At 41.7% G+C, this 19,634-nt stretch overlaps 1 protein-coding gene across 1 annotated transcript in view; it reads left to right on the forward strand.

The window, feature by feature from the left end:
* LOC139689895 (facilitated trehalose transporter Tret1-like) overlaps positions 1–19,148 on the forward strand; it is a 68,774-nt gene extending 49,626 nt beyond the window's left edge. The window contains exons 4-6 of the mRNA XM_071587013.1: positions 9,147–9,712; positions 14,602–14,849; positions 17,313–19,148. Coding sequence (XP_071443114.1) covers positions 9,147–9,712; positions 14,602–14,849; positions 17,313–17,979 — 1,481 coding nt within the window. The 3' untranslated portion in view covers positions 17,980–19,148. The remainder of the gene's footprint in view (positions 1–9,146; positions 9,713–14,601; positions 14,850–17,312) is intronic.
* Positions 19,149–19,634: the final 486 nt, after the last annotated feature.

Raw genomic sequence — 19,634 nt, forward strand, 5'->3', positions numbered from 1 at the left:
AACCAGCGTGGCGCTCTCTCCTCTCATACGTACCGTCTGTTGAGGGTGTCTAATTCATTCATTCATTCATCTTCACCCCATCGCCCATGCTTTTATCGTGAATAATCATTGAGCGACTACCAGCATTTAATTAACATCCACATTTTGGCTAGTTTCCAAAATGAATGATTCAGCAAAAAGGCAGCGTCACGGGATGTCTGGGAGGCGCGCGGTCACGGGATGTGCATGGCCATGTGCGTGTCCTCCTCTTCACATTTCAATGGCGGGCGCCACGTGCCAGGATTTCAAATTGAAGGCGCAGAGACCATTTCGACGCTCGATTGTCAATTGATTCAGAAATGCTTGCAATGCGAGACAATCATATATGTTTATCCTCGTAATTTTAAATGACGCAACCAAAGTACGGAAAGAAAGATGTGTGTCGCGGTGAAACACTTTTGAACTTATTTATTTGGACCCGAAAGTGGATAACTTAAATCATGAAATCCACGTGCACCGCGAATATTTTCCTTTTCATTCTCAGAGATTTTAATAATTATTAGATATCGAACTTCACGGCCGGAAAAAAAATAAAGATTTGGTCACGTGATCTACGCATCTCAACAGAGACGTAAGTGAAAAATAAATGCATTCAACAGCAAAGAATGTTTCTTTTTGCTCTATATATTGAATATTATATTTGTGACAGAGGTTATCAAGTTCAAATAATACCAGGTCGAAAGCCAACGGATTGATTGTATTGATTGAACGTATTTCAGACCGAGTATACCGAACAATCAGTGCCGAGGTATTCGTTTATTGTATTACATGACGCACGATCGAGGAGTGCGCGTCAGTATACTGTAAAAACATAAGGGAATATATAATAATATTTATATTTTTACAAAAAAAAATTTTAATAGTTTTATTATAATCCTATGTTTTTACTCGGTTTATTTTTAATTCCCGACACAGGGAATGGGCCCGATATGTATCTCGGAAGTGTTTTGGACCAACACGGTATCAAAGTAGTAGGGACGTAAGGAGAAGAATTGCGCTAGACAAAGAGGCTTTCACGAGGAGGAGGGAGTTAATGACAGGGACGCTGAGTAAGGATGTTAAGAAAAGACGCGTAAAAACATGGATATGGAGCGTAGCTATGTACGGCGCGGAAACGTGGTCATTAAAGCAGGAGGATAAACATAGATTGGGGGCTTTTGAAATGTAAGCGTGGAGAAGAATGGAGAAGGTGAAATGGACGGAGAAGAAACCAAATGAGGAAGTACTTGGTATGGTGGCGAAGAGATGGGTTTGTTGGGAGAAATCCTATGGAGGCAGGAAAAGTGGATGGAGGGGCGTATTGACCGGCAGTGGGATGTTGAAGACTGTGATAGGGGGGAGAATGTTGGGTAAACGAGGAAAGGGAAGGAACAGGATAGGGATGTTGGACGGGATGAAGGGAGGAAGAAAGTATTCAGAAATGAAGAGGGACCTGATGTAGAGTAGGATGCTGAATTTTGTGTTTTGTTAGGAATTACAAAATATTTACTTTGTAGCTGTGTCATCAAAAACCTACCTTAACTGGTAGATTACCTAATAATAATAATAATACGTACAGACCTCATTAGAGAGCTGATTAAATTTTTGACGTCGACATTTAACATCTGACAACCTTATATGCTGCCATCCTGCACATGTTTGAAAGGCATGTATGCACTGCTGCCCGGTACACGTGCGGTTTCATAAATGAAATTGAAGGAATACGAATGAGTTCTTCAAAAAACCAAAGCTAGGGTCAATTTTAGAATAAATTATCCAGAAGAAGAAGTCAGCATGAGTCATAATTGGTTTGATTTCAGATACATTTAACTTTCGCCATTAGTAACAGCAAAGTGATGAGAGGTAAATGAAATAAAAATGAAGGGAACGCAGTGGAAGACTAGGAGCGCGCATGCGCAGAGTGAAGACAGAGAGAGGCAGGGTGAACGGTGGAGGGAATACCAGAATGTGAGTATGAAAAACTTATTTACACCATTGGAAATTCAAGGTAAAGATTATTATAAATTATTAAAAAGGTATTACAACGACTAATCGAAGCGGAGAGGAATCTGACAAAATGAAAAGAATGCCCAGAGGAACTACGTGGTAGAGGTATTACGCAAGTGGGTTCGGAAATAGAAAGGGAGAATTGTGTTGATAATGACTGCTTGGGGACAAAAATACTTAAGTGTGTGTTGGAAGAGTAATAAATAGATATGTGGCCATACCAGGCCGCGGAGAGAGATGACATCCACGCAGACTACTCGAGAGTTTCGGAAAATGTGCGAGAAAGATTTTCTAATGGGGTAATTCGTGGTCGAAAAATGTTGCTACTGGGCTAATTCGTTAAATGTGCATTAATTCAATTCCCAAAAAAGGAAAAGCATCCGTATGTAAGGAATATAGGGCCGAGTAAATTCAATTTCGTGAGCAGGTTAGTTAGAATTTAGAGTCATCTAAAAACAGAATGGAAAAGAGGACAAATTTCTAAGGATAATATTACTCGCGGGCCCCGTTGGCGGCAGGGCAACGTCCTCGCCTGCCAACCCAGAGGCTGCGGTTTCGATTCCCATCTAGGTGGCTTCTCCTCCCACTAGGGCTTGGGTGTTCGTATTTTTTTCAATTTTATACACATGCTTAGTGCTATAATTGTAAAAAGACCAATGTAATGGCCAAATTGCTGTTTTCGGATTAATGCGAAATAAATAAATGTAACATGAGGATAAGATATGTCCGAGTTTAGAAAGGTAAGCGTGATGCAACAGTAATGAGGTCACTAGCAGAGAGGAATATAGAGTATAGCAAAAATGTATTCGTATGCTTTGTGAATGTTGAGAAGACGCTGGGCAAAGCAATCTTGACACGATTAATGAACATTTCCCAGAACATAAAGGACTAGACAGGAAAGTCAGACTACTTATTGGAAGCCTTGGCATGTCTCAGAAGCAGACGTTTGCTTTGGACTGGAGAATAGGGATGGGCAGTGTAGTCCCGGAGAGTAAGATGGAACTGTACATTACCACCTATGCCTTGAAATTCGAGTACATGTATGCCGTGTGGTACACGCATTAACGGAGAGATAACTGCGGCTATATTTTAGGATGATCGACCACAGTCAACCAGTCAGCCAAGACAGTGTAATTATTGGAAATGTAGGGAGGGGGTGTGAAGCAATGGGCACTCTGGATAGAATTAAACAAATACAGGATGGATGTAGAGCAAAAAGAGTCAGGGTATAAATTAGAATGGAGTTTGAGGATACATTTTTTCCATGTAAGTCAGTGATTTATAGAATATTGGCTTGTCTTTGCTAGATGTATTTTCACCTGACAGATCATGGCTAATAGTATAAATAATTACCTTCAGAGTTTTGATCATTATCAAAAATGGTTATGAATTCCAGGTACCTTTATTATTGCAATAAAACATGCATATCAAAATTTTTTGTAGGATTATCAATGATGGATTCATAAATATGAGAATATTTTTTCTTCCTTGGATATTCTTGAAATAATATGATTTAGTTACCCTACCTAGTTTTATTTCCCTTTTGATTGACTCGACAACTGTATTTACACAAGCCTTTAGCAATCACATCCGTGAAATTGACGTTAGCAAATACAAATAAATAATAAGAACATGATTGAGTAAAACGTTCCCAAATTTAATACACATTAACATTTGCCTTTGTGTACACGCATATGGATAAACAACAGCGGGAAATTCACATACTGAAATACGCACTAAAAACAATGCCGCGATTATTGGGGATATCTTAGACGCGATGGAGACACCCGACTGACACTGGCAGAAATGAATGCGGATTCGTATTCAAGAAATGATTCAATACGTAGTCCTAGGAAATACCGTGGATTGGGATCAATACAATACAGTACAATGTATGAGGCGATAAAGTATGGCTATAAAAGACAGGCCTGTTCCTAAATATAGTCCCTGAAAAACAGCTTCCTATATGTAAAGCGGTAGGTCACAATAATTAAACTGTCAATAATTAAGACACCATTACATACTCGTAATTATCTGTGGCATGAAAATTTCTGCTAAATTGTCTGCGGATATTCTGTGAACTATTTCTTTATTCCATGCGTCTGCCTCCAATTCATTCTGTACATTGAATAAAAGCCACCGATAAATGAGGTGGCCAGGATGCTCCGATTTACTTCGCAGTGCTTATCAGTCACGCGATTTAATTGTGTATCGATGGTCAAAAATATCGGTATCTCCGTTTTCCCGGCGAAAAGATGTATAGGTATTTTTTTTACGCCTACCATCTCAGATTTATTCCCACGCAGGGAATTATGGTTAGGCCTTCTCTCGCGTTAGAAGAGCCGCATTAGGTCACAAGGATGAAGTTTGAATGATGAGTGGTTTGACATTTTGCAAAGAACGACAGCTATTCAGTAGAAAATTGCATAAGAATTTAGCGTTGAACTGCAGTCGCTTGACTAAAAACTGAACTCTTGTTTCCACCAGATCGTGACTGAATTCTTAAACGAGATGTACTCTATTCATTCATTGAGACATTCCCGGGTTAGCCAAGGTTCTCAAAAGATATATTTGTTGGATTTCCAGGGCATTGGCCAATTTTTTCTTAAATTATATTCTGGAATAATAATTTCAGTAGCGATAAAGAATTTACTATTGCAGTCACAAAAAAATGAGCGAGTACATACTTGACGCTAATGAAAAAAAATCAGAATGCACAGGGAAATTATTTCTACGGTGTCCAAAAACAAAACTATTACACAGACCTCCGAGAAAATACTCTGAATGATTGGTTCGTTGTGTTATGAAGAGTACTGGAGAGTGGATGAAGTCTCGAAGTCCCGTGTGATAGCACCCCGTGGACGGCAGTGTTGACGCACGACGGCGTCTCAATCCGGTTTGAATCTTGAAAAGACTCTGCTCAAATATCAGAACGCCCTGTTCACTTGACCGCCCAGACGGACATTCTTAGAAGTGAACTGAAGTTTTCATGATAGAATATGGCTGTCATAGTAACATTGCTTAGCCATTAGATGTTTTAGTGAACTGATTGAGCAGCTCATTACGACATTCTTTATAAGTTATATAACAACCAACATATTTACAACCATGCATGTTTATATATATATATATATATATATATATATATATATATATATATATAAATAATACGAGGGTCATCCGGAAAGTAGTACCCGTTCGTGAAATAAAAAGACAAAAGTAAATATTAACAAACATAAAAAATTTTATTTGAAAGAGGATACTTTAAACTACTTCTCAACATAATCTCCAAGCAAATTAAGGCATTTGTCATAACGTGTGACAAGTTTCTGTATTCCTGCTGCATAGTCCTTCGCCGCCAGCTCATTGAGATACGCGAGGGACCCATCTTGCACAAATTTTTGCATAATGCAGATGGTGTTTAACAATTTCATGAACAATTGTTCGAGAAACATTGGGAAAATGCTCACAGATGTCATCAATTGTGACGCGCCGATCGTTCCTCACGAATTCGTCAACTGAGCTCACCAGTTGGTCTGTAATGACAGACGGTCTCTCCGAACGCTCATCGTCGTGTGTGTTCCCCCTCCCCATGTTGAAGTTGCGACACCACCGCCGAACAGACGACTCGTCCATTACATTGTCTCCATACACCTCCTTTAATTGGCGATGAATATCACATGGGCGAACGTTTCTTGCATTGAGGAATTTAATCACTGCCCTCACTTCACAACTGGCGGCGTTCTCAATTTTTTTAAACATTGTAAACAATCACAGAAACAACACAGGCAATGCTAGCGTCACGCAACTTGGCTCAGAGAAGGCAGACAAGCCACTGAAGCTATCTGACCTCGTCCAGCGGCTACTCGCGTCGTCAGCACTTCATGCGGCACGAACGGGTACTACTTTCCGGATGACCCTCGTATAATATATATATATATAATATAATATAATATATATATAATATATATATATTATATATATATTATATATATATTATATATATAATATATATATTATATATATAATATATATATATATTATATATATATATACATATATATATAAACACAGATTTAGATTTTTAGAATATAGAAACACAAAGAAAGGACACTCACAATTTGTTATTTGACGTTTGATTTGATTCTGAAGACGACAGCCGTGCTGTCGAAACGTCAAATAACAAATTGTGAGTATCCTTTCTTTGTGTTTCTATATTCTAAAAATCTAAATCTGTGTTTTTACATATTTGTGCGTCGCCGAAGAGCGTTCCATTTCGAAGATATTTTATATATATATATATATATATATATATATATATATATATATATATACTCGTGCACATGTATGGTATATATATATATGTACAAGTATTATATAAATATACCTGTATATGCACACACGAGTATATACATCAATGGGAATCACTCACGGAGCGAAGGTTAAATTATAGACTAAATCTCTTGCATAAATTGGAAGTACTTCCTTTAGCAGTGATGCTGAAAATGTATTATTACCCCTATCATACTACGGTAAGAGAGATCATGTGAATAAAATTAGAGAGATTAAGGGTGAGACAGATAATTTAAAATGCCATTTTTTCCACAAACGATAAGGGATCAGAATAACGTTATCCGACCGCGGTAGGGTCATATTTGGATCAAAATTATTCTGGCGTGTATTCACCCCCTGCCATACACCGAAGAGGTAGCTTGCAGGGCACTAAAATATCCAATATGATCGTTTTAGATCTTAAATACGATATCTCGTTTATACACTTTTGGATAGAGGAATTGATGTAACTATTAATAAAACGACGAAAGATAGCTAGTATTTGAAAAGCTGCGTTTATATAATTCACTGGGATGACATTCTCTGACCGTTGGTTTCCTAAAATCTCAAACATGTAGTAAATACAGGTGTATTTCTTTAGAATAGCTAGGCTCAAATAAATAATGGTACTCAAGTTCTCTTTCTCCATAGTAAAATAAATTCCTGTGTGCACAGAATGAAATCTACATACACGTACAATATCTCCAACAATAAAATTTACTCTTTACGATGTTGAATTATAAGATCTTTTCTTCTAGGTCATTCATTTAAATTTCTGCTGGCAAAGGGGAGAGAGGTGACATCATCGCCACACTGTCTATCTCTATATAGATTTTTTATCAAATAAAAAAGTTTTGATAAATGAAAACTTTCAATAATGAAAAAAATTCGTTTGAAGAAACTGAATCAACAGTTGATTTATAAAATGTATCTTCCGTTATAGATTTCAAAGGTTTTACCCACAGTAATTGACGTAAACGCGTTTTTTACATCGAAATTATCCATAGTTTTCCAGGATGGCATACTCCACGGCACATTCACGTGTTTTACAATTTACTCTCATTACACAATGTCTTAATACCTCCGTTGGCCGCAATATTAGCATCTCGACTGACGCTACCTCATCTCAAGAAACTTTACAGGACTTCTGCTCAAAGAGAGAATTCGCTGTGCCCTTAAATGGCTGTTCCAAAGAAATAAGACGGCTAAACTGTGCTTCAATGATACCCGTTCATTATATTCCTAAGCATCGTGAAGTCTTTAGAATTCACCAATAAAAATGCTATACTTCATAGGTCTCATTTTTACAACTCCTCAAGACTGAACAGCCAACACATCCTTCCCACCTTTTCCCTCGTTAGTTTTTCCCTAATTGAGGCAGAGGCCATATCAGGATACAAATTCTATTAAAGATCTCACAGGCCTTTTTATTTTTTTTTTAATTCCCGGCCAGTTTTTGCGGCTTCAAATTTCTTCTCCTCTACTTTTCGAAATACGCGGCACAACCGCTAATATTAGCACAAAGACTTTCATGTCACAGAAAGCCAATCGCAATGAAATCAACGCCGGATATAACTACATTAAAGTTTAAGTTCATTGAGCATTTACTCGATAAACCACCAAGGCAGCGTGCATCGGTGAATGCTTAATCACTGGGAATTGATGAAATCGAGTCTGCGTCTAGAATTATTCTATATCTGCATTAGAATGATAGGATTCGTACCCATCTATTTGTCCACGCCGGGTGTGTAATCATCTTGTTTCCAATGGCTCTCATTTCAGGATTTCCCGGAACAGTTGGAGCTTTCAGTTTGCTTACAAAGATTTTCAACAAAAGGGGCAGTTTTCCCAATGAACTTAAGCATTAATGTAGTCTTGTGAAATATCGTAATATGGTCCTTATGCGCATAGGTTTTAATGCTCGACACGTGTTTTAGTGGCGGTTTAACGACAAAGCAACTTTCCCAAGCTTTGTAATTGGAATTGTTCCCAGCCATTCGCATAATGAAGCCAAGTTTCTTTGAAGACGCATTTCAGATGATCCTAATGTAATTTATTCACGTTAGGTCTAATGGAAGTGTTATTTTCAATTAGTATTTTACTTAAACAATTATTCTTAATTTGTCTTCTTATCAATAAATATAGTCCATGACATATCATTTCAAAATTTGATTGCTTTCGTATTGAAGACTGACAATAATATGTGATACATTTTTATCTATGCTTTACTATTTATTATTGAAAACCTGAGCAGCTCATGGTCCTTGCGTCGTAAGGTACGTAGTTAGTTACGTTGTCAATGGAGTTTCATTATTACGCGGAGGCTTCTCGTATTATGGTTTCCTAATCCCGTATTTTCCCTATTTCACCAATGAATATGCTGCCATTTCCCCAGATATTTCTCTTAGGAATTTTTCTGCTGATTTTTGGGGCTGGGGAACCCTTTGCATGCCACTGGCATCACTGGCACCGGTACCACCATTGTTCCCACCTTTGCCAGGGCCGAACGCGCGTGGTGGCCCTATATGCAAACCCCAAGCTGTCTCGCGACCAAAAGGAACTCAGTTCTCATAAATAATTTCTGATGCAAATATCTAATTCTTGATTCGGTCATTAAACACCCGGCATTGCCAAATAGCTCAAACGTTTATTCCATTTTCTTCTCGAACATCATTTAAGAGTGTGCGTAAAAATTCCGGCATTTTCCCGACCTTACTGGCCTTCTTCCTTTAAGGTTACGCATGCATGCTGACAGGTTGACAGTATTTTTTCCACCGTCTAATTTGCAGTGAGCATCACCATGGCGACGACTCCGTTTGGATGCGTCATCGCGGGCTATCTGATCGACATGATCGGCCGGAAGGCGTCTCTCCTGTCGATCGCCGTTCCTGGCATCGTCGGCTGGATCCTGCTGGCCACGGTGCCCACGATGACCCCGGCCGGGGCCGCGGGGCACTCCTCCGCGGCCGTCGTCTCGCAGATGATCCTGGGACGCGCCTTCAACGGCATCGCCATCGGGATGGCTTCCACGCCCGCGTCCGTGCTCGTCTGCGAGACCACCGCTCCCCGCTTCCGGGGCTCCGTGCTCTGCATGAACTCCCTCTTCATCTCCATCGGCATCCTGCTCGTGTACTTCCTGGGGAACGTGGCGTCCGGCTGGAGGATGATCGCCGCCTTCGGGGCCATCATCACCGGCCTCGTCGCCCTCCTCTCGGCGATGCTCCTGCCCGAGAGCCCCGTCTGGCTGCGGTCCAAGGGCCGGCACGGCGACGCCGATTGGGTTTGCTACCGACTCGGGCTGAAGACGGCGTCCGGTGATCGCCAGGGTGGGAAAGGGGCCCCGGAGACCCCGGCCGTGAGTACTCCCATGGTTCCATGACGCGAAGGTTTTCTCCATTCCATCGGAGGAAGCTCTTCACTCTGATTGCATCGACTTTCCGCAGCTTTAAACCTACTGCCGCTTTTGCATTTGATGATCCCGTGTCAAATTTATGGAAACCGTAACGGCCGCTCCAAAAGTCATATTCCATGTGCATTCTCATTTTACTTAAACATATGACGGCATTTCTTCACTACAGTTCGATACCCTTTTACGAGTCCTAAAAACCATTTGGAGAGAAAAGAGATAACCGAACGCATAATGTACGTGTAAAATAATTTCCCTCTTTTTAAGATCAGCTGAGAGAGGAAGTATTCCGTTTTTACTTCTCTAGGGACGAAGTATGGGGCAGGTTGTTTTCGTGGAAAAAATATACTCTTAACGGAAATACAGATGCCCGATTAACATATTTTAAACGCTCATCAAATAATGATTGCCATAGGTCGTACTATCTTTGAAGCCTTTGGCAATTATCTGAGTCATTGATTTCAAGGCCACAGTAACTTTTTTAAGTTTTATACTCTCAATAATGTACGTCTGCCCGTCGGAGTGACTGCAAGGCTTTGTGGGTTTACTTTTTATACCTTTTGCCTCCGTCTAAAACGCCTTCTCCTTTTCTCTCTCCATCCTTACTTGGTTAACATACTTCCATATCTCACCTTTTATCACCCAACCAATCCTCTTTCCCCAACTCCTTCGCGTTTCCATCGACAACTTCCTCTCTTTTACATTTCCCATCACTTCTTTCCGCTTTTTTCTCTCGGCCCATCCTCTTCCTTCCTCCTCAGAAACACACAACAATAACGCTTTCCAAAAAGACCATGTTTCTGATCTATACAAAGCTACATTTAACAACAAATGTTCATCTAGTATGGCGACATGACATGTCGCATGTACAGGGACCACTGTAAAAGCAATGCATATTTTCAAGGGAAAATGGATAATTGATTTATGTGCTTGTACAAAGGCTTAAAATTCTTTAAAATACTCTCCCTGTGCCATCCCCGGACTACAACCCGGACGTGGTAGAAGGGCTAGCGCGTTCCGATGACCCCTAAGGCTGTGCTGGCGGGAGTAATAATTATTGCTCCTGGTAGGGTCACCCATGCCAGATAGGTCGAAGGTTAGGAGCCAGACGAAAGGTAGTCCACGCAGCGTCTGTTCCTCAGTGAGGCGGCTGCAATGGCGTCTGACCCCAGTGGGGCGGCCAGTAAGTGATGGTGTCACGTTAAAAACACTATTGAGGAAGGCAACGGAAAACCACCTCAATTATCATTCCCAAAATTAACATGATGGACAATGCAGAGATTTTGAGTCCTGGAAACTACGGGGCTCGGCCCAATTGGCCGTGTGTCGTGTCCGGCAAGGGGGTGGCAAGGCTTCCGCGGTCGTCATCCCGCGAAACCCTTGCAAGGGAAACCCGGCAGCAGCAGGACAGAATATGCAGGAGAAGAAGACCACATTAGTTAGAATAGGAACGTGGAATGTTAGGACAATGATGAGGACAGGGAAATTGGAGAATGTTAAGCGAGAGATGGAAAGAGGAAATATAGATATTTTAGGTCTATGCGAGGTGAGATGGAAGGATAGCGGGGATTACTGGAGTGATAATTATAGAATAATATACAGCGGCGGGGACGAGAGCCAACGATGGGTTGACATAGTATTAAATGAAGAGGTAGGAAGAAGCACTGTCAACATAGATCAGGTAACGGATAGAATACTACTAGTAGAAATAAAAGCAGAACCGACGAACTTGGTTATTATTCAGGTATATATGCCACCGAGCAACCATAAGGAAGAAGAGGTCGATAAGATATACGATCAGTTAGAGGGCATAATTGCGTGTGTTCCTGCAAGGAAACATTTGATAGTGATGGGGGATTGGAATGCGACGGTAGGCGAAGGAAGAGATGGTGACGAAGTCGGGGACTACGGTTTAGCCACAAGGAATGACCGCGGGGAGAAAGCAGTTGAGTTCTGTAGGAGACAGAGGCTAGTCGTCACCAACACTTGGTTTAGACACCACAAAAGACGCATGTATACATGGAAAATGCCAGGTGACTCAGAAAGGTATCAGCTAGATTATATCCTGATTAGACACAGGTTTAGGAATAGTGATTAACTCGTACAGCTTCCCGGGAGCTGATGCGGACTCTGACCACAATTTAGTTGCTATGAAATGTAGAGTGCGTTTCAAAAAGATAAGGCAGGGTTAGAAAATGAAATGTAGAAGCATTGAATGGTTTGAAAAGGAAGGAGTACAAACAGGCGGTAGAGAAAATCATGGAGGATGGTAAAGAGCTAAGTACTATCGAAGATAAACGGGAAAGTATCAAGAAAGGAGTATCGAAAGCCGCAAAAGACACTATTGGAACCGTTAACGATAAAAGGATTAGGAAACAATGGATCACGGATGAGATGATTATAAAGATGGATGAGCGGAGAAAATCGAAGAATGTAAATACAGAGTTAGGCAAAATGATGTACAAAGAATTAAACAATAAATTGAGGCGGGCAACAAATAAAGCAAAAGAAGCATAGTGGAAGACGCAGTGCGAGGGTATGGAAAATCTGCAGAGGAAGGGTGAAATCGGTCCGCTGTACAGCAAAGTTAAATCGTTATCGGGAAGTAAGAAAGGAAGAGCTATGCTAACAGTTAGACATAAGGCGGGTAAGGTAATAGTTGACGCAGGAAAGATCCAAGAGAGATGGAAGGAGTATATAGAAGAACTGTATAGTAAAGAACTCAGACCAACAAAGTTAGACATTGAAAAAGAAAATGACGTAGAGGAAGACAGCTTAGGTCCAGGCATACTAGACGATGAGATAGAATTGGCATGAAGGGAGATGAAACTAAATAAGGCCGTGGGGGTGGATAACATTCCCGCGGAACTTTTAAAATGCTTAGGAAAATGTGGGAGTAAGAGGCTATATGGGCTGCTAGTATTTATGAGGAAGGAATCTGCCCGGAAGACTTTGTGAGATCAGTTTTATTTCCTATTCCGAGAAAGGTAAAGGCTACACCATGTGAGGACTATAGGACAATTAGTTTGATATCCCACGCAGCTAAAGTTGTCCTTAGATCATAAACAAAAGGATAGAGTGTAGGGCAAATGATTACTTAGGGGATGATCAGTTTGGGTTTAGAAAGGGGAGAGGCACGCGTGATGCCATTGCAGTAATGAGATTTTTAATCGAGAGGAATATAGGACACAACCAGTAGGTATATGCCTGTTTCGTAGATTTCGAAAAAGCATTTGATAGAGTGAATTGGGAAAAACTAATGACTGTATCACAGAAAATAGGAATAGATTGGAGGTAAAGGAGGATAATCCGCAACCCGTACATGTCTCAGACTGCTCAGGTGCGAGTGGGGAACGGGGAGTCAGGTTGGGCAGTGTTGGGAAGAGGTGTAAGGCAGGGTTGCCCATTATCATCGCTGTTGTTCAACCTGAATGCAGAGGAAATGAACGAAGAGGCGTGGGAATAACTGGAGGTAGGAATGAAAGTGGGCGGGGAATCCGTAAAATCAGTTAGGTTTCCTGATGACCAAGCTTTAGTTTGTCAGTCAGCCAAGGGGTTGCAAGCATTGCTTAGTGAATTGGATATTCAGTGCGACAGGTAAGGGATGAGAATCAATATTAATAAAACAAAGATTATGCGATTTTCTAGAAAGAAAAAGACTAAGCTTAACTTTAGAATAGGAGGGTAAAAACTAGAGCAGGTAGAACAGTTTACGTATATCGGAAGTGTTTTGGACCAACACGGTCAAGGTAGTGGGGACGTAAGGAGAAGAATTGCGCTAGGCAAAGAGGCTTTCACAAGGAGGAAGGAGTTGATGACGGGGACGTTGAGTAAGGATGTCAAGAAAATACTCGCAAAATCTTTGATATGGAGCGTAGCAATGTACGGCGCGGAAACGTGGTCATTGAAGCAGAAGGACAGACGCAGACTGGAGGCTTTTGAAATGTGGGTGTGGAGAAGAATTGAGATGGTGAAATGGACAGAGAAGAAAACAAACGAGGAAGTACTTGGTATGGTGGGCGAAGAGAGGGGTTTGTTGGGAGAAATCCAATGGAGGCAGGAAAAGTGGATGAAGTTGACCGGCAGCGGGATGTTGAAGACTGTAATTGAGGGGAGAATGTTAGGCAAACGAGGAAAGGGAAGGAACGGGATAGGGATGTTGGACGGGATGAAGGGAGGAAGAAAGTACTCAGAGCTGAAGAGGGACCTGATGCAGAGAGGGATGTTGTGTTTTGCTAGGGGTCACAAATTATTTAATTAGTAATTATGTCCATCCAAAAACCGACCTTAACCGGTAGATTACCTAATAATAATAACTCTCCCCCTGAATCAGTGCACTTGCACAGACGTGCTTGCACCGCCTGGAATGCACCCTGAAATTCCTCGACGGGAATGTCTCTCAGGAGTAAAATGCTTTTGGATGTTCAATCCACGGTCTCCCAATGATTTCCTAACAACTCTCTCTTCGATCGGGGAAACAAATAAAAGTCCCTCGGAGCCAAGTGGGGACCCTAAGGGGGCTGGTGGACCAGGACCAGGAAGTTGGTAATGATGAAGGACGTGTGACTGGGGACATGAGGCGTGTGGCCAGACCCTCCAACGCGGCGTGATGCGAAGTCGAAAAACACACTTCACTCGGAGGCACGGCTTTCCTCTCAAACTGCTCAGACCAAATTGGCGACCAGCTGCGTTGGAAGGGCATACGCCCCCGACCACATTTCCCAATCGATTTTACCACGCTGCCATGGATAGTCGCGTCACAATAAAATCTTGCGCACAACTTTCATAATGGCTCGTGTATGTTTATGCGCATATACGTATATTTAATCTGTTTGCAGGGCGCTGAGGGTGTCATGGAATCAATCCGTCTCCTCCTGGAGCCAAAGACCCTGCGGCCGCTGCTCATCCTGGCCGGGCTGTTCCTCTTCCAGCAGACCTCCGGCATCTACGTGGTGACTTTCAACGCCGTGGAGATAGCTGCGGCCTCCGGGATCAAGGGCGCCATCATCAACAGTGGCATGACTGCCATCCTCATTGGGGCGTGCTCCCTCCTTGGGATATCCCTCGTCTGCATCTTCATCGACAGGTGAACATCGTATTCGAAAAGACATCCACTATTTTACACCACTTCGTTCTTCATTTTGCCTATCTCAATGTTTACATTCTTCCATTTTCTTCTCTCATCTATCTTTCTAATCATCTCATCCATGATCCATGGTTTCCTTGTCCTTTTCCCATTAATGGTTCACATAGTTTCTTTTCTTTCGGCTTTCAATATCCCTTTTTTGATGTACAAGTACTCAATATTTTCCTCGACGGACTAATTTCGGATACTACACTTTATACCTAATATATTGTGTTCAGAGCCCGCAATCTGCTCCCGGGAAACTGTGCGAATTGATCACACTGCTCCTAAATCTGCACCTAACCATGATATGTACAATCCAACCGATAACTTTCTGAGTCACCTGACCTGCACTTATGTGCAATTTGCATATTTTCAGGCGTGATGAGGTGGTATTCGATCATAATAATCAGTGAACAATAAAACTTTTTCACTTGATATTGATTTCAAACACGCCCTCTTTCCAAGTACTACGCCATTATCACCTGATTATGATGTGGTGCATTGCAGCCGGTCGTGTATTAATCAATATCTTGAGGAAAAGTGTTATTATTTGTTTGTTCAACATTTATCCCAAAGTTCTTCAAACCTATTTTTAAGTTGACTTTCAACCAATTATTAATTGAATGAAGATTTTTGAAGTTTTTCCTTGGAAAAACGTACAATGATTAACCAGAATTTTCTCTATTAATTCTCAAAAGTCACGCATAAATAATCATGTGAGGACAAGTATAGCGTCGAAAAGCGGGCTGTTCTCTTTTGTTTTTCTACCTATCCGTCTATATCTACATAATGCCCCGCAGCAAGGGCGTGTGGCTAAGTGGCCAAGGGCTGCGGGGAGCGTTAGGTTAACATCCCTAGAAGAGCCACGTACAAAAAATCAACATATTTATGCTAACCTACACCCATAGTGTCGTATGCATGCAAATTATACGTATATTCATGCATACTACAATACATATACACCAATATATGCATACCACATCATCCAACAAATAATAGCACCTTAGGATGCAGTAAGAAATTTATCCAATCACGTGCAAGCTAGAATTTGAAAAGTAAGAAGGCGAAATTCCACTACCACAGGGACATGCAACATACAACGGTCTCCTCCCCCAAGGACACAGGTAGGGAATGTGACCCAACGCTGCAGGTAGCGGGAGGGTCCCCCCCACAGAGAGAGACACGAAGGATGGAAGGGAAAACTTAAAAACAAACAAAGTAGAGCAAGCAATACTGTGAAGAGCACTTCATTATTTAAAGGCATTCCAATGCGGTCATGCGGAAAGGAAGGGTTTGGACAGCAAAAGAAACGAGGTTAGTGAAAGTGCAAGCAATTGAGCAGAAGTATTAATTATTCCCCTATAAGCTGAGGGTAGCAAGTTGAATTTTTGCTATCTATAACCCTGCAGTTGGAATCCCGTATTGTCCGTGGGAAGAATGAGTCCTTGAGTCCGCTAGTTCTGGCATATATTTCCCGAATTTTATATGCATGACACAAGCGACCAATTGGAGTCGACCGTTGGAGTGCGGATAATTTGCGAGACCTCGGTGCTGAAACATGCGGATCTGAATTTATTTAATAATTTCAATCTTGCATTGAATCGTCTTTCTTCTAATGATTCCCACCCCAACTCCAGAGGCATTTCAGCGACGCTTTGCGTTCTATCGTAAGATTTTTTAACAAAACGGGCTTCCGGCGTTGAACCTTCTCAATTTCCCAAATGAGGCATTTTTCACTCGGATCCCACACGTTACATGTGTATTCTAAATGAGGCCTTACAAGAGCGTGGTAACACCGTTCCTTGACCTTGCAGTCACTTCTGCTGACAATGCGTGTAATAAATCCCAATTTTTTATATAATTTCCTGCAGACTTTACGTATGTGAGTCCTCCAAGTTGTCTTCAGTGAATGCAACACCTAGGTATTTTACCGTATCAACTACTTCTAGGTCAACTCCAGCTAATTTGTATACAATCAAATCCCTTTGATCTTTTAAAGAAATTTACCACCGAACATTTATTATGGTTTAATGATAATCCCCATTTTGAACACCATTTCGAAATGCAATCTAGAACGTGTGCTAGAATTAAACGATCTTCATCGCCCGATCTTATCTTCTCTTTCCACTTATCTTTTGAAGATCTTTTTGAGGAGTCCGACTTAAACAAAGTAATCTTCAGAACTCATTTACACCGCCGTACTTATGTCGACTGCGTAGCTGATCCTTACGTATTTGATCCTTGAATGATTTGCCTTTAAGTAACTCTTCGTGGGCACCAAGTGAAAGCCTCTGGAGTATCGATGACCGCGAGAGGCTTCGTGCTCGGCGTTTAGATTTTATTTAATCGGTTATCTGTGTCCCTCCAAAGGGAACAAATCTTGGCTAAAGTGCGCCAACACACCATTTACATCCTCTCCAGGTTGGGACGACGACCAGCGGCCATCTTCTCAGCCACCGCCATGTGCATCAGCATGGCAGTGCTGGCCATCTACGTGTACACGATGTCACCGACTCCGGAGCTGCCGCACCCCAGCAAGCACTTCACCTTCTGGCAGCACCTCATCAACGGCAGCCAACCCACGCCGACGGCGAACGATGGGAACCATTCCTCTGGAGACTACGGGCCTTCCTATAACCTCACGGGCCCCACGGAGGTCGTCTCCTTCACCGACCTCCCCTGGCACGCGTGGATCCCCACGGCGGCCCTGCTCACGTACGCGTTCTCTGCGGCCCTGGGACTCCTTCCGCTCCCCTGGGCGCTGCCCCCGGAGCTCCTCCCCGCCAGGACCAGGGGCATCGGGTTCGGGATCCTGTCGGCGATGGCCTACGTCTTCGCCTTCGTGACCCTGAGGCTTTTCGCGTGGCTCGTTATTCCTTTGGGCCTGGCCGGCTGCCTGTGCCTCATGTCGATGTTCTCGGCGGGCGGGGCAGTGTACGTGGCGGCACTGCTTCCGGAGACGAGGGGAATGGCGATCGACGGTCTGGAAGAGCGTGGGGGGCTGTGGAAGGAGGTCCACGGTTCGGTCAACGCCGTCTCGGATTGCAGTCACCCGGGAGAAGGAGACGAGGACGCCGGGTGCGACTGAGCGCCGTCGTCGCATGCGATGGGGTCGCACCCGAAAATCCAAACGCGAAACGAAATGATTTCTATTGTGTGTTGAAATCTTGCTTCCGACGATCGTCAGAGAACGTGCGTCGAAAAAAAAATCCGCAGTTGGAGCAGTAAGGAGAAATAATAATTTAAAAAACACGCATAAATATACTGCCTCTTTATAGACATCAGTAAACTGATATTAATTACTTCTCGGGATCAGTTGCCCTTCATGAAATTTGATAATTATGGTCGTGACAAATATTAAATGTACTTCATCTCTCATTCGAAGCAAAAAAATCTTGGGAATGAAAAAATAGTAACTTTGTCATTCCACAGAAAATGTAAAACGAAACGACCCGGGTTTCGACGTTCAACGTCATCTTCAGGTGACGTCCATCAATTATATAGCAACATTTTTTTTTGGCTTTCATTTTGTTTTTCATTGGCTTCTTTTCGAATCAAATGCTTGCACCATATGGAAATTCGGGTAGTGCAATGAATCGATTGAACTTGGGACTTAAATTTTTCAATGGTGAAGTAATTCGATCAAAAATGTAGCAGGGAACTGATTCGATAAAACTATAAGCAAAGGTTATTAGCATACTATCGGCTGTGGTCAACCAATACAGGCCCAATTCGAGCTTTAAAAAAATCATTATCCTGCCTCGCATATCTTTTATGATATTATGCTGTGAGGCAGTCGGCCGACAAAAATAAATAGCAGGGACTGAGGAAACTGTCATCCTACTCCCGTCCGCGGGCCAGATTACCCACTCCGATAATAGTTATGAACACGAAATGTGTCCAACCTCCACCGGTGGATTATGAGTCACGGCAACCATGTGATGGGGAACATGTCTCTCTCCTTTGCACCAAAGAAGGTGACTTCTCTCTAGTATCCCTGGAGCCAAATCGCTTCCTCACCCTTGTCTTCAGGCGACAAAACTGCACCATTTGCCGAAGTTTAATAAGTTACAACGCGGGAAAGAAAGTAAAGTACGGATGAAAGTTAAGTTTCTGTTGAAATCACATAAAATTTAATTTCATTTATGTTTTGTATATATATATATATAAAATATCTTCGAAATGGAACGCTCTTCGGCGACACACAAATATATAAAAAACACAGATGTAGATTTTTAGAATATAGAGACACAAAGAAAGGACACTCACAATTTGTTATTTACGTTTCGACAGCACGGCTGTCGTCTTCATCATCTTTGTGTCTCTATATTCTAAAAATCTACATCTGTGTTATATATATATATATATATATATATATAAAATCTTCGAAATGGAACGCTCTTCGGCGACGCACAAATATATAAAAACACGGATGTATATTCTACAAATCTACATCCGTGTTTATATATATATATAAATAAATAAATATATATATATATATATATATATATATCTATATAAATCACTTATAAGCTCGAGTCTATCCCCATTGTTTTCAATCAAGCAATTATGGAACCAAAATCATTTAATTGTGGACTTTTTTCGTCAATATCAATGTATTTCCACTTCATCGTTCATATCAATTTGCATTTCCTTCGTTAATGAGTATGAGAATTAGTTAGTAATGGGCAGAGAAGTTTCAGATATCCCTATAATCAATTTCGTATGTCTTTTCTTGGTCGA

This window comes from Hetaerina americana, unplaced genomic scaffold, assembly GCF_022747635.1.
Source record: "Hetaerina americana unplaced genomic scaffold, ioHetAmer1.1.p SCAF_29, whole genome shotgun sequence".
Taxonomy (NCBI): domain Eukaryota; kingdom Metazoa; phylum Arthropoda; class Insecta; order Odonata; family Calopterygidae; genus Hetaerina; species Hetaerina americana.